Raw genomic sequence first — 17,710 nt, 5'->3', positions numbered from 1 at the left:
TGCTTATGTGAGGCATTGTCAACTTTTTAACATCTTTTTACTTTCTAAATCTATATTATAACACTAATAATACGCTACTACCACTGTACTAATACTCTCTAACACACACACTTTCACTATATATTCTTTACATACACTCTGTACACAAACTTTTTACATCGACTTTTTTCACATATGCACTCTATAAATGCACTCTCTACACATGCATACACACACACTCTCTACACACACTCTCTAACACACACAGACACTTTAATACACTCTCTCTAAGACATAGTCTCTAAAAAACACACTCTGTATTACACTCTCTTTAATATACTCTTTGTATTATGCTCACACACTCTGTACCACACTCTCTGTACCACACTCGCTGTACCACGCTCTCTGTACCACGCTCTCTGTATCACGCTCTCTGTATCACGCTCTCTGTACCACGCTCTCTGTACCACGCTCTCTGTACCACACTCTGTTACACATTCTCTGTCTTACGCTCTCTGTCTTATGCTCTCTGTCTTACGCTCTGTGTCTTATGCTCTGTGTATTACGCTCTGTGTATTACGCTCTGTGTATTACGCTCTCTGTATTACGCTCTCTGTATTACGCTCTCTGTATTGTTCTCTCTGTACCACATTCTCTGGACCACACTGTAAGTGTGATACAGAGAGCGTGTTGCAGAGAGCATGGTGCATAAAGCGTAATACAGAAAGCGTGGTGCAGAAAGCATGGTGCAGAGAGCGTGTTGCAGAGAGTGTGGTGCAGAGAGCGTGATGCATAGAGTGTGGTGCACTATAAGTTGGCAATAGCTAATGATGATAAAGTGAGTGCAGGTGAGAACCAATCTGCAAACTCCACTTGGATTGCTTACGTGAGGCATTGTCAACTTTTTCACATCTTTTTACTTTCTAAATCTATATTATAACACTAATAATACACTACTACCACTCTACTAATACTCTCTAACACACACTTTCACTATATATTCTTTACATGCACTCTGTACACAAACTTTTTACATCTACTTTTTTAACACATGCACTCTATAAATGCACTCTCTACACATGCATACACACACACTCTCTACACACACTCTCTAACACACACAGACAATTTAATACACTCTCTCTAAGACATAGTCTCTAAAAAACACACTCTGTATTACACTGTCTTTATTATACTCTTTGTATTATGCTCACACACTCTGTACCACACTCTCTGTACCACACTCTCTGTACCACGCTCTCTGTACCACGCTCTCTGTACCACGCTCTCTGTACCACACACTCTGTTACACATTCTCTGTCTTACGCTCTCTGTCTTACGCTCTCTGTCTTACGCTCTCTGTCTTACGCTCTCGGTCTTATGCTCTGTGTATTACGCTCTGTGTATTACGCTCTCTGTATTAAGCTCTCTGTATTACACTCTCTGTATTACGCTCTCTGTATTACCCTCTCTGTACCACATTCTCTGGACCACACTAAGTGTGATACTGAGAGCGTGTTGCAGAGAGCATGGTGCATAAAGCATAATACAGAAAGCGTGGTGCAGAAAGCATGGTGCAGAGAGCGTGGTGCAGAGAGCGTGGTGCAAAGAGTGTGATGCATAGAGTGTGGTGCACTATAAGTTGGCAATAGCTAATGATGATAAAGTGAGTGCAGGTGAGAACCAATCTGCAAACTCCACTTGGATTGCTTATGTGAGGCATTGTCAACTTTTTTACATCTTTTTACTTTCTAAATCTATATTATAACACTAATAATACGCTACTACCACTGTACTAATACTCTCTAACACACACACTTTCACTATATAATCTTTACATACACTCTGTACACAAACTTTTTACATCTACTTTTTTCACATATGCACTCTATAAATGCACTCTCTACACATGCATACACACACACTCTACACACACTCTCTAACACACACAGACACTTTAATACACTCTCTCTAAGACATAGTCTCTAAAAAACACACTCTGTATTACACTCTCTTTAATATACTCTTTGTATTATGCTCACACACTCTGTACCACACTCTCTGTACCACACTCTCTGTACCACACTCTCTGTACCACACTCTCTGTACCACGCTCTCTGTACCACGCTCTCTGTATCACGCTCTCTGTACCACGCTCTCTGTACCACGCTCTCTGTACCACGCTCTCTGTACCACACTCTGTTACACATTCTCTGTCTTACGCTCTCTGTCTTACGCTCTGTGTCTTACGCTCTGTGTATTACGCTCTGTGTATTACGCTCTGTGTATTACGCTCTCTGTATTACGCTCTCTGTATTACGCTCTCTGTATTACCCTCTCTGTACCACATTCTCTGGACCACACTGTAAGTGTGATACAGAGAGCGTGTTGCAGAGAGCATGGTGCATAAAGCGTAATACAGAAAGCGTGGTGCAGAAAGCATGGTGCAGAGAGCGTGTTGCAGAGAGCGTGTTGCAGAGAGCGTGATGCATAGAGTGTGGTGCACTATAAGTTGGCAATAGCTAATGATGATAAAGTGAGTGCAGGTGAGAACCAATCTGCAAACTCCACTTGGATTGCTTACGTGAGGCATTGTCAACTTTTTCACATCTTTTTACTTTCTAAATCTATATTATAACACTAATAATACACTACTACCACTCTACTAATACTCTCTAACACACACTTTCACTATATATTCTTTACATGCACTCTGTACACAAACTTTTTACATCTACTTTTTTAACACATGCACTCTATAAATGCACTCTCTACACATGCATACACATACACTCTCTACACACACTCTCTAACACACACAGACAATTTAATACACTCTCTCTAAGACATAGTCTCTAAAAAACACACTCTGTATTACACTGTCTTTATTATACTCTTTGTATTATGCTCACACACTCTGTACCACGCTCTCTGTACCACGCTCTCTGTACCACGCTCTCTGTACCACACTCTGTTACACATTCTCTGTCTTACGCTCTCTGTCTTACGCTCTCTGTCTTACGCTCTCTGTCTTACGCTCTGTGTATTACGCTCTGTGTATTACGCTCTCTGTATTAAGCTCTCTGTATTACACTCTCTGTATTACGCTCTCTGTATTACCCTCTCTGTACCACATTCTCTGGACCACACTGTAAGTGTGATACAGAGAACGTGTTGCAGAGAGCATGGTGCATAAAGCATAATACAGAAAGCGTGGTGCAGAAAGCATGGTGCAGAGAGCGTGGTGCAGAGAGCGTGGTGCAAAGAGTGTGATGCATAGAGTGTGGTGCACTATAAGTTGGCAATAGCTAATGATGATAAAGTGAGTGCAGGTGAGTACTAATCTGCAAACTCCACTTGGATTGCTTACGTGAGGCATTGTCAACTTTTTCACCTCTTTTTACTTTCTAAATCTATATTATAACACTAATAATACACTACTACCACTCTCCTAATACTCTCTAACACACACTTTCACTATATATTCTTTACATGCACTCTGTACACAAACTTTTTACATCTACTTTTTTAACACATGCACTCTATAAATGTACTCTCTACACATGCATACACACACACACACTCACTACACACACACTCTCTAACACACACAGAGACACTTTAATACACTCTAAGACATGGTCTCTAAGAAACACACTCTGTATTACACTCTCTTTATTACACTCTTTGTATTACGCTCACACCCTCTGTACCACTCTCTCTGTACCACACTCTCTGTACCCCACTCTCTATACCACACTCTCTGTACCACACTCTCTGTACCACACTCTCTGTACCACACTCTCTGTACCACACTCTCTGTACCACACTCTCTGTACCACACTCTCTGTACCACACTCTCTGTACCATGCTCTCTCTACCACGCTCTCTCTACCACGCTCTCTCTACCACGCTCTCTCTACCATGCTCTCTCTACCACGCTCCCTGTACCACGCTCTCTGTACCACGCTCTCTCTACCACGCTCTCTCTACCACGCTCTCTGTACCATGCTCTCTGTACCATGCTCTCTGTACCACTCTCTCTGTACCACGCTCTTCGTACCACGCTCTCCGTACCACGCTCTCCGTACCACGCTCTCCGTACCACGCTCTCCGTACCACACTCTCTGTACCACACTCTCTGTAACACACTCTCTGTAACACACTCTCTGTAACACACAATCTCTGTACATACTCTCTATACACACTTTCTATATTACGCTCTCAGTATTGCGCTCTCACACTCTTTACACACACACACTCTTTACACACACAATCTACTCAACACTCTTTACTACTCTAGGCTACACAATATTTAATACATGCTTATCTACAAACACTATAGTACAAATACAACTACACTATTATTTACTACTTACTCAAAAAAACAACTACACTTTACCAAACACTTCCATTACCTTACATTCTTTCTTGTAATACAATACATTAATGAATACTATTATTGCAAATAATCATTAAAGCTTTTTTCTCCTTTTTCATAGGTTGCCAATTCTTCATTACAAGATCACATGTTGCTAATTGTGTGTCCCAACAACATCGAGGTAAAAGTACATATTTGTTTTGTTTCTCCATCCACCTGTAACAGTAAGAAGCCTTTTCAAAACATCTATATATTATAGATCTATAAACAAGATAAGATAACTCATTTACTCTCTATATATACATAGATTGAAAGACATATATATATAGATAGATATATAGATATATATGTGTGTGTGCATGCATATACATATATTTACATATATATATATATGTATAGAATATCCTACTAAAATTAAAAAAAGATATCCTCAAGTATAAATAATAAATACCTAGTAAGATTATATAAACAATACTTAAAACATTACAAGATAAAAAAAATAGGGTAGCAATAAAAAAATATTAAAAATAAAAATCTCACTTTACTTATACATAACATTTAATAAAAAAATAACACAACCTCTCTCTGTCTCTCTCTCTATATATATATATAAAAATATATATGTGGACATATAAAGATATATAGTTATATATATATATTTACATATAGAAAATAAATAGCCAAAAGATTCATCTATAGGAAGTAAGATCATTTAACTCAACTAACAAATTATTTTTGGATAAACAACACATGTTGGCAATTCCTTAGCAAATCAACAAGAAAAAATAAAGTTAGAAAATATCCCTACTGTAACAATATACAACATTTCATATAAATCAGTATAGTATGCTGGGGATCTGGGAGCATTAAAACTACCTTGAACTAATTTTTCAGCGTTGCTGTGGTCTGTACCCGCGTTGTGGGATCGGCGTGCAGAGCTGATCAGTGGGATTGGTGAACGGATATATATAGATATATATATACAAATATTGATATATATATATATATATATATATATATAAATATATATAGTGGTTAGCTACAATGTACTTCAATTCTCATTAATATCTTTTTGTGTACCATAAATATATATTTTGCTAAGCTCCAGACATTGGAAATTCCTTAGCAAGGCATCATCTTAAAAAAACTTAGGTAATATTTTCATTACCTACACAGATAAAATTAAAAAAAGTGTGTACAACATCCATATATTAGCATATATAAAAATAAATAATTCACTTAAAAGATATATTTATAGATATATATATAACATTTATATATATATATATATATATAAATATACATAACAATTTTTTTGTGCTGTGCTATAAAAAACTAATTATATACAAATATAACATACACAATATACTTTTTAGACAACAGTTTAATAAGGAAATACTTTCTGTATAGCAATAAATATGAGCAAAATACTGCAAGCAGATTATCATCAGGGGCATATGAGATTTTCAAGTAATTCAAGAGGGAGGCAATGTTTGCCAAATAGCACATTTGCTATTATCCACAACTATAACAAAGTTGCAAATACATGGACTAGAGAAGATTTACATCACATTATGGACTTAGGTGATGCTTTATATACAGATATGCATTCAATTAATAAAGAAATACTTATGCATCCAGACGAAATACCTAATTTTGTACAACACAATAAAACTATCTATGCACTTAAGCTTAAAGAACCTTCATATGGGGACATATTGAAACATTTTGACCCATCATCACCAACATTACTAACAGTATTAAAAGCTGCACTAGATTTTAACTCAGGTGTTTTACTTTGCATGGATAAGTATGTTATATCAATTATAAACAATAACAATTCATACTTTGTATTTGATTCACATAGCCGCGATAACACAGGAATGCCTCACCCAAATGGAACATGTATTACTATACAAATACCATTTGAAAATCTTCTAGACTACATCACTAAGCTTGCACATAGCATTAAAGGGCCAAATGATAATTGCGTAGCATATGAATTAACTCCTATAAATATAACTACAATTAAAAAAGATACGTTTCAAAAAGCAATAGTCAATAATGAACAAAATAGAAATTCAATACCAAGAAAATATATATATATGTGCATTCTACTGAAGCATGTAGACATTTTTTCACACACACCTTTCAGACACGTATAGAAACAGCAAAAAATATCATACGCGAATCTAAAATCAGAACTTTTACTAATGTAGAACAGCCATCAACATCATTAGCTAATACTCTTAGTACTAGATCAGATCCAAATTATTTTTAACTCCTACAACAACTACAAAACTATCTACAACTAACAGCAGTAACCTAGATCCACCACAATATACTAGTACACCACAGAATAGTACTACTACTAACACATATGCTAGTATAGTTAGCAAAACACTTAAGCAAAATAGCATAAACATAAATTAACAACAACAAACATGTAAATGTAAATGTAGTTGAGCTTATATAGCGCACAGCTACCCGCAGTGGGTTTCCCGGCGCTTGCTTAGGGAACCCTTCCTGGTATTCCCCTGTGAGATAGCAGGGTATCCACAAGGTGAAAGTCAGGCATCCCGCCGCGAGGGGCCGTTGTGGAGATTAAGCAAGCTATTGCCCAGAGTTGCAGAGTGTGAACCCGTGAGTCGAGGAGGCACCGGGGCGAGAATTATCGAGTCCGTGGAGTTTTTAGCCCAAGACCCCGCCGAGGCGGGGAATTGAACCCTGGTCCAGGACCGATCTCAGCTTCCGGGTCTGCTGCCTCTAACCCCTGAGCCACACTTACATCAAGAAGTAATTTACATACCAACACATATACAGATAATAACCCTCATATATGTAAACCTATTACTGGGAGTAATACAATAATAGTTCCAGAAAATATGACCAATAGCATATTGACTAAAAGTCTAACAAACACAAATAGAAACATAGATACTGAAAATTTTGCACAAACTCCACAAGATATAGATAGAGTAAATAGCACACAAGAACAGCAAAAAACACAATTGGAAACACATCACAAAATTCACAATCTCTAACAATTAGTATATTTGCTATACTACATAACTACTGTAAAACAGCATCTACTTGGGACACTATAGATTTAAATTGTATTATGGATCTTGGAGATGCTTTATATACTGAAATGCACTCTCTTAAAAAGATAATTGTGAACTACAACATAATTTACCTAACTACATAGTTCACAATAACATAATATATTCTATTAAGGTTAAAAAAGCTTTAAAGGTGAGATAACTGAAGAAAACCAAAGTAAAAATGCAAAATTAATGTCAGCATTAACTTCAACAATTAATTTAGAAAATGGTGTATTAATCTGTATAGAGAAAAATGCCATTTCTGTATTTAAAACTAGCCATGCATACTTTATATTTGATTCACATAGCCAGGATGAACAAGCAATACCACATCTTAATGGAACATGTATTGCTATAGAAATAGAATCTATTAATGAACTTATACAATACATCATAAAGTTAACTAATAAAGAAAGACTAACACATTCACGGAGCATTAATTTACAATTAACTCCTGTGAAAATAATAACAATTAGCAAAAAATCACTTAACACAACACTAAAAAACAATAGCGAGAATAAAATGAAGTCTAAAAAAAACATATATGTCCATACTACAAAGGTATCTGTAAATGCATTAACACATATTCCAATAACAAACATACAAGTAGAAAATGCAATTACAAACACAGTAAACAGCATAGTCAAGCAAATGAAGAGCTTTTGACAACACACACTAATTTCACTTCCAACATAACTAATAGCAATAACAATGTACTAACAGTATCATTTACACATAGTGATCAATTACAAACACAAACAAGTAGGATACAAGTTCAAAACACTATCAGGAAAAGAAAGCATACACAAGAAGCAGAAAATACACATAACACTGATACTAATATAAGGTTACAAACCACAACTGACATAATAAGTAGCTTTCACGCCCAAATCACATATGATCCTGAGTTTGCTTGCACTATTTGCAATCAATTATGGCATAAACAAAATTTATTAAAAACACACAGTATTACAAAGAAAGCAAAATTCATACTGTGTAACATTAGCAAATTCAAAACAGATGAGATATGTAAAACATGTTACACCTATATTACTAAGAACAAAATACCACATTGTTCTTTTTATAATGGTATGACTTTTCCTGATATCCCAGCAGCCTTACAGTTGCATAATTTAGAAGAAATATTAGTATCGCCAAGTATACCTTTTTTACAAATTAGAGCACTACCACGTGGGTTCCAAAAATCTCTATCAGGTGCAGTAGTTAATGTACCTGCAGATGTTATGACAACTGTTACTGTTTTACCTAGGCAAATTAATGATAACATGACAATTCCCATTAAATTAAAAAGAAAATTAAGTTACAAATCTTATACACATTTGGAGAATGTGAGACCAAATAAAGTTAAACAGGCTGCAATACATTTAGCAACTACTAGCAGTATGTTCAAAGAATATGGAGTCACCATTAATCCAGATTGGCAATATACACCTGCAAATATAACACCTTGTAATGACACTTCTGATACTAACGGTACATCAGATTCTGAAGACAACATAGCAGCAGGGAATTTAGATACTATGTTAACTAATGAAACAATAACTACAGAAAACAATAATATTTTAAATTTAGCACCTGTAGAACATAACACACCAAGAGGTCTCTATGAAGACATAGATTCAGAATATTTAGCTTTCCCTACAATATTTTGTGGCAAGCGAAGGCCAACAAATAAAGAAAGGCATGTACCAGTACATTACAGCACAATTTGTCAATGGGAATTAAGGAGTAATGATCAAAGAGTAGCAAAGTCTATAACAAATGTTTTCTTTAAATTGACAAAGTTGCGCATAAAACAAATACATAGCAAAATATACATCTCACTTAGGAAATACTTTAATAATGGGCATGTTATAACTGCAAAAGACATAAAACAAAAATTAGACAAGATTCTACAATTTAATGAGGGGTACAAAATACTTAAAACTGTACGTAGTTCGCCACCATATTGGGAGCAATGCAAAAAAGATGTATTTGCTATGATTAGACAATTAGGGATACCAACTTTCTTTTTAACTTTATCAGCTGCTGAAACAAAATGGTATCATTTAATTAACATATTATTGTGTAGTGAAAACAAAAAGGAATGTACAAAAGAAGAATTTCAAAATATGTCATGGGAAACAAAATGCACATTAATACAACGAAATCCTATAACTTGTGCAAGACATTTTGACTTCCAAGTTAGAAAACTATTTAATTGTATACTATTACATGAAAGTAATCCAATCGGCAAAATAATAGATTACTTTTATAGAGTAGAATTCCAACAACGAGGATCCCCACATATACATGCCATAATATGGATCGAGAATGCTCCACAATATGAAACTTCAGAACTCAATGAAGTTATTACTTTTATAAATAAGTATGTAACATGTGCAAAAACACAAGATCCAAATATAGAGTCTTTATTACCACTCCAAAGGCACGGGCATACAAAAAATTGTCGTATTAAACATAAAAGAACATGCAAATATCAGTACCTAAAATATCAAATGCCAGAAACTTATATTTTAGAACAATTACAGCTAGACAAAACAGATCAAGGACTCCTTCAGCAAATTGAACTAATACATCTAACTATGAACACACAAGAATTCCAAACTAACCCTTTTAGTCAGTTTTTAGATTCAATGCAACTAGATATTAAACAGTATCTTAAATGTATACAGACTATAATTGAAAAGAAAACTATTTTTCTACAAAGAACACCAGCTGAATGCTTTATTAATAACTACAATCCTACAATTTTACAAGCATGGCAAGCAAACATAGATATACAATACATCTTAGATGCATATGCCTGTGCTGTAAATATAGTTTCACATATTAGTAAATCTCAACGTGGAATGAGCAGAATAGTTGCACAAGCTGCAAAAGAAGTATATCACAATCCAAGTATAAAAGAACAACTTAAGCATATAGGTAACGAATTCTTAAACTGTACCGAAATAAGTGCACAAGAAGCTGCCTATCTTATACTTCAAATTCCTTTACGGAAAAGTTCTAGATCTTTTGTATTCATTAATACAAGCCCACAAGAAAAGCGTAAATACTTATTAAAAGACATTGAGACTATAAATTTATTGCCAGATACTTCTAATAACATACAATATGAAAATATTATAGTAAAGTTCAGCAATCGCCCAGAAATATTAGAAACATGTACATTAGCTGACTATGCATCTATGTATGATGTAAAAAAAAAAAATAGGAAAGGAAAAAAAGAAACAGACCATGAACATTTTCTCGCAGAAAATAACTTTTATAGCTCAGATGAGGAAGAACTTGAGATTAATCTGTAAAATGAAGCAATAGAAGTAGACTATACAAAACGCAAAAAACAAAAAATAGTTTGCTATTGTAGATTTAACAAAAACAATGACTCAGAAAATTATTATAGAGAATTGATAATGCTTTATTACCCATGGAGAGTTGAACATCAAATAATTGGTCATAAAGAAACATATTATGAACGCTATCTAGAAAGTCAAAGCACAGTTGACTTTTATCATAATAAATATAATAAAACACTAACAACCAACGACAATGAAAACAGTACATTAGACCCATTTCTTATACCTCTAACAGAAATAGAAAATGATGACAACATATGTCCAGAGGTACAAGCTAATGAACAAATAATATATGACTTATCATTCGATTTAGGCATTAGAAGTACAAGTATTGAAGAAGCACTAACAAATAATTTAATACCAGATGACCAATATAACAGTATAATGCAAAATCTTACCAATGAACAACTTAACTTTATATACCATCACTTACATTGGATAAAAACAAAAGAAACACCCTGCTACACATTTTGTACAGGTGGTGCAGGAGTAGGTACATCACAGCACTTTACCAAACATTACTACGATACTACAATACTAAAGCAGGAGAAAATCCTGACAACATATATGTATTGCTTACAGCTCCAACGGGCAAAGCAGCACATAACATTCATGGTAAAACCCTACATAGTGCTTTTAAAATACCTGTTTCGCAAACACTGAATTACAAACCACTAACTCATGAGAACTGGAGCATACTACAAAACCAATTAATGCATCTTAAATTATTAATAATTGATGAGATCTCAATGGTAGGGGCAAATATATTCAATTTCATACATAATAGACTACAAGAAATAAAAATGTCTAACCTCCTTTTGGTGGTGTATAATTTTAGCAATTGGAGATTTTTATCAATTAAAGACAGTATTTGACCCATACATATTTGAAAACTCGAGATATTCATACACACCATTAAGTACTAATCTATGGCAAGAACATTTTAAGTTATTTGAGTTAACTAAAATTATGAGACAGCTCAATGACTTACCATTTGCTGAACTACTAAACAGATTACGAGAAGGAAAACAAGCTAATGAAGATATAGTACAGATACAATCACGAGAATAAGAACCACCAGAAAACATTATCTAAACCATCCATTATATTATGGGAACTAACAATGAAGTTAATAGCATTAATAGTGCAGTTTTATTGCAACATATAATACAATACCCTGTTTACACAGCAACAGCAGTAGATACCGTTGCATCGGACTTAACTGAAATAGTTTAAAAAAATCCTAACTCAATTACCTACAGACTCAACAAAAACAATGGGCCTGCCATTCATTGTCCATATTGCCTTAAAATTAAGATATGATCTAACTAACAATATTAATGTTAATGATGGCTTAACAAATGGTGCTACAGGCATAGTTGAATTTGTAGAAACTATAAATAACACCCCTAATGTTTTATGGATTCATTTTGATAATGAAAATGTTGGTAAATATAAAAGGCAAGAAAATAAACACATATATAGCACTAATATTTTGCCTAATTGGACACCAATACATGCTATATCACGACATTTCCAATTTACAAAAAAATTTATAACAATTATACGCAAACAATTTCCCCTACGACAATCACCTGCACGTACTATACATAGAACACAAGGAGAAACTATTGAACCACTTTACAAACACTTTAACAATAGCAAAGTAGATCATTTGCATTATGTGGCTTTAAGCAGAGCCAAATCATTAGCTAACATATATATTAAAAACTTTAACCCAGACAAAATAGCTGTACATGCTAAAGTACATGACGAAATGACAAGATTAAGGACAGATATGCAATTACAAATATCTGTACCACAATTATGTAACTACAGCCAAATGTGTAATGTTATAGTACAAAATATACGTTCACTGCAAAAGAATTACACAGCTATAAAAGCAGACACAAATATAATGAATGCAGATATTCTATGCTTTACTGAAATAAACACTACTAGAACAGCAGATAGCAATACTTTCTTAATAGAACAGTACCATCTATTAATATTTGATAAATTCCACCATCAAGTAACAAACCATGGAATAGCAATTTACTACAGAAAAAATATTTTCTTAATTCCTATATATGAAACCCAACACGAAATTGACAATCTACATTTTACTCTGCAGCTTAATAATTGCAACTACTTGTTTGTTATACTATACAAACCACCACATGTACAGATACAAACACTATTACAAGTTTTAAGTACAATATTGAACTTTTACCCTAATTATAATTACTGCATAATGGGTGACTTCAACATAGATTTAACACAATCATCACAAAATGCTGACCTACTGCTACAATATATGCTAAACGAATTCAAATGTGAGCAGAAAATAACAGAATATACAACAGACTACAAATCAACTTTAGATCATATCTATAGTAATGTAAACTTAAGCCACTATGGTATATTAGAGTCATATTATAGTGATCACAAAGCCTTATGGGTAGCAAGTTAATAAGCATGTTGTATATATGTGTGTATGGGTGGCTCGCTATCTTTATGTGGCTGGCTCAGTATATGTGTTAGGTGACTCTATATGTGTGTACGTCAGTGGCTCTCTATGTGTATGTCTGTAGCTCTGTATATGTGTGTTGATAGCTCTCTGTGTGTATGGCTGTCTCAATATATGTGGCTCTGTATGTATGTCAGAGTGATACACTTTGTGTGTGTGTGTGGCTCTGTGTGTATGGGTCTGTATGTGTGTGTGGTTGGCTCTCTCTCTATCACTACCTCACTCTCTCTCTCCCTAACTCTCTCTATCACTACATCACACTCTCTCTCTCACTAACTCACTCTCACTACCTCACTATCTCTCACACTACTTCACTCTCTCACTAACTCAATCACTCTCTCTAACTCACTCTCTACCTCACTACTCAACTCTCTCTAAATAACAGCATCACAATAACACTACATCACTAACTATCTCTCTCAATACCTCATTAAATCACTGTCTCTACATACCTCACTCTCTCACTACATCACTCTCTAACACACTACCTCACAACTTCACTCTCTAACTCACTACATCACTCTCTCTCTCTCACTACATCACTCTGTCTATTTCTATCTCACTCTCACTACCTCACTATATCACGGCTCACTCTCTCAAAAGTTCACTACATCACTCACTCACTAACATACTCTCTCACTACCTCACAACTTCACTCTCTCTCTCTAACTCACTACATTACTTTCTCTCTATCTCACTTCCTCACTCTATCACTCTCTCTATCACACTAAATAACTTACACTCTCTATTTCACTAACTCACTCTCTCTCTATCTCACTAACTCACAACATCACTCTCTGTTTCTATCTCACTACCTCACAACATTCCTTAGCCTCACTACCTCACTCTTTCAATACCTCACTCTCTCTGTCTCTCACTACCTCACTCTCTATCTCACTCTCTCTCACTACATAACTCTCTCTATTTAATAAGCCTGTTGTATAATGTAATATGTTAGTTTAGGATAAAGTAAAATGTTTTCACCAGTTATATCCAAAATGTATACTCACAGTTTATTCTCATTTCAGATGATTTCTATACAAGAAATTAAGATGGGAAAACAAGATGAGAGCAAACCTTTTCAGAAGGCAATAAGAGCAAATATTGTAACATGTTCTCCAAAAACAAACTACAAAAATGCTAAGAAAGAAGACAAAATCTTATACCACCTTGCCCTAGCACATGAAAGTGGTTTTATTAAAGCCACATGCTATAATGACGATTTGTACAATCAAACCAAACAAGGACATGGAATTATTATAAGGAATTTCCTGGCAAAGAACAATGTTGTACTATTAACCAAACATACAAAAATATCAAGGATGATACCTTTAACGCTTACAAGTGAAATTCTACAAGAAGCAAAAAACATACTAGAACCACCAGCTCCACCAGTATCACCTATTAAAACAATAAGAGAAGCCAAATTATGGACATTAATGAGCATATCGGGAACAATATCCGAGGTATGTTAATAAGTACAACACACACTCTCTTCCCCACACGCTCTCTTCCCCACACACTCTCTTCCCCACACACTCTTTCCCACACACTCTCTTCCCCACACACTCTCTTCCCCACACACTCTCTTCCCACACACTCTCTCACACTCTCTTCCACACACTCTCTCTTCACCATACTCTATCTCCAACACACTCTCTCTCCAACGCACTCTTTCAAAAACGCTCTATTCACCACAATTTCGCATCACAACACTCTTCACCACACTCTCTCTTCCCAACACTGTCTCTTGAAAACACTCTCTCTTCAAACACTCTCTCCACACCACACTCTTTCTTCCCCACTCTCTATTCCCCACACTCTCTCTACACCACACTGTCTTCAACACATTCTCTCTTCACCAAATTTCTCTCTTCACCGCACTCTCTCTTCACCGCACTCTCTCTTCACCGCACTCTCTCTTCACCGCACTCTGTCTGCACCGCACTCTGTCTGCACCGCACTCTGTCTGCACCGCACTCTGTCTGCACCGCACTCTGTCTGCACCGCACTCTGTCTGCACCGCACTCTGTCTGCACCGCACTCTGTCTGCACCGCACTCTGTCTGCACCGCACTCTGTCTGCACCGCACTCTGTCTGCACCGCACTCTGTCTGCTATACTAACACTATATATACAAAATAAATTAATACTAATATTTACTTTTTCTTTTACAGGAAGAAGAAACTAAAAACATTTTTGTGTCAGGACAAGAAACAAAATTAAAATCTATTACAGTTATTGACACGACAGGCTCTGTTAAAATAACATTGTGGAGAAATGCAACGGAATTCCCAATAACACTTGGAACTTATGTGAAAATGACACACTTGACCGTCCACGAATTTAATAATGAAAAAATGTTGAATACTACTCGGAATACACATATAGAAGTAAGTACAAAAAAAATGTACTTGTGTACCTGTGTGGCTCTATGTGTATGTGTGGCTTTGAGTGTAGCTCAATGTATGCATAGCTCAATGGGTACGTGGGTGCCTCTGTGTGCGTTTTTGGGTGGCTCTATATGTGTATGGGTAACTCTCTATGTCTATGTGAATGCCTCAGTATGTATGTTGGGTGGCTCTGTATGTGTATGTGGGTGGCTATGTATGTGTGTATGTGAGTGGTTCTGTATCTGTATAGCTCTGTATATATGTGTGAGTAGCTCTGTATGTATATATGGGTGGCTCTGTATGTGTGGGTGACTGACATAGTGTATGTCTACCTCTATGTGACTAAGTCTATATGTATATGTGGGTTGATTCTCTCTCTAAAACTACCTCACTCTCTCTCTCTCATTATCTCAATCACTCACTCTCACTAACTAACTCACTCTCTCTCTACCTAACTCTATCTACATCACTACACCACTCTCTCTATCTCACAACATCACTATCTCACTAATTCACTAACTCTCTCTCTCAATACCTCATTACATCACTATCTATCACTACCTCACTCTCTCACGACCTCACTCTCCTTCTCACTACGTCACAAATTCACTCTCTATCTCACTACCTCACTCTATTTCTTTCTATCTCACTCCCTCACTCTCTTACTTTCACTACCTCACTCAAAATATACCTCACTCACTCTCTTTAACTCACTATCTCTCACACTATATCAATATCTCTAACTCAATACTCCACTGTATTTATCTCACTACCTCACTATCTTACAACATCTCTCTCTCTCAAAACATCACTACATCACTATCACTACCTCACTCTCTATCTCAATACCTCACAACTTCACTATCTGCCTCTAAATAAGTACATCACTCTCTCTCGCTCTCACTACCTCACTCTCTCTCTTTAAATATAGCACTTTCTATGTCACTTAACATCTGTACTACTCCAATAACTAAATATAATAAAAATGCACACTATATGTCTCTATTAACAATTATGTTTTACTTTGCAGATAATAGAACCACCATTGGAAAAAATTACTATTACAATATATGGAATTGAAAATACTACGCAGGAAAAAAGTACCATAACGGTACAAATTCAAGACACTGACCTTTTAAAATCCATGGACATCGAAAATACTATTCTAATGGACTACCTCAATATACCAACAGACGTAGAAGACTTTGCAGAAGCTCTCATGCAGAACTTGCCAAAAACTTTACATGTTATATTTAGAAATGGATGCATTCTAGAAATAATTGATTAATCTTGCAAAAACGTCATTAAAACATAACACAAATGCAAAGTTTAAATAATGTTAACTAATGTATATAATAATTGTAATTAATAAAAGATGTTAAAAACTTTTCATTACTCATTATTTAATAGCAATAAAAATGTATTTGCTCTTCAAAACTATAAATGCATATATACATATATATATGCATAAACTCAAACAGGATAAATACATATTACCAACTATGTATACATTACGTGCAAAAATTACACCTTAATATCAAACTAACAAATATTACACACTCTACTGCTAACTATCTACTTCTTACTGCTTAGCTATGGGTGTATGAGTAGCTCTGTATGTGTGTCTATAGCTCTGTGTGTATGTAAAAGTGTAGCTTTATATTTGTCACTATATTGCACTGTGTGAATGTCTGTAGATCTGTCTGTCTACATGTGTCTGTCTAGATTGCTTTATGGCTAAGTGTCTCTATTTAAAAGTAGCTCTGCCTGTGTCTACCTAAGTTTAGGCTGGATATATGTGTGTAACTCTGTGTGTGTGGCACTCTGTGTGTGTGGCTCTGTGTGTGTGGCTCAGTATGTGTGGGTCTGTGTATGTCTGTGTGGTTCTATGTGTGTAGCTGTGCGTGTGTGTAGCTCAGTGTATGTGTAGCTCAATAAGTGCAT

General features: G+C 35.3%; 1 protein-coding gene across 1 annotated transcript in view; it reads left to right on the top strand.

The window, feature by feature from the left end:
* The window catches only part of LOC144824355 (uncharacterized), a 141,659-nt gene extending 124,506 nt beyond the window's left edge, over nucleotides 1-17,153 (top strand). The window contains exons 5-8 of the mRNA XM_078683468.1: nucleotides 4,482-4,541; nucleotides 14,403-14,840; nucleotides 15,551-15,766; nucleotides 16,797-17,153. Coding sequence (XP_078539594.1) covers nucleotides 4,482-4,541; nucleotides 14,403-14,425 — 83 coding nt within the window. The 3' untranslated portion in view covers nucleotides 14,426-14,840; nucleotides 15,551-15,766; nucleotides 16,797-17,153. The remainder of the gene's footprint in view (nucleotides 1-4,481; nucleotides 4,542-14,402; nucleotides 14,841-15,550; nucleotides 15,767-16,796) is intronic.
* Nucleotides 17,154-17,710: the final 557 nt, after the last annotated feature.

The sequence above is a fragment of the Lissotriton helveticus genome, chromosome 3_1, assembly GCF_964261635.1.
Source record: "Lissotriton helveticus chromosome 3_1, aLisHel1.1, whole genome shotgun sequence".
Taxonomy (NCBI): domain Eukaryota; kingdom Metazoa; phylum Chordata; class Amphibia; order Caudata; family Salamandridae; genus Lissotriton; species Lissotriton helveticus.
The sequence above is the reverse complement of the archived record's forward strand: the minus strand, read 5'-3'. Positions and strand labels throughout refer to the sequence as shown.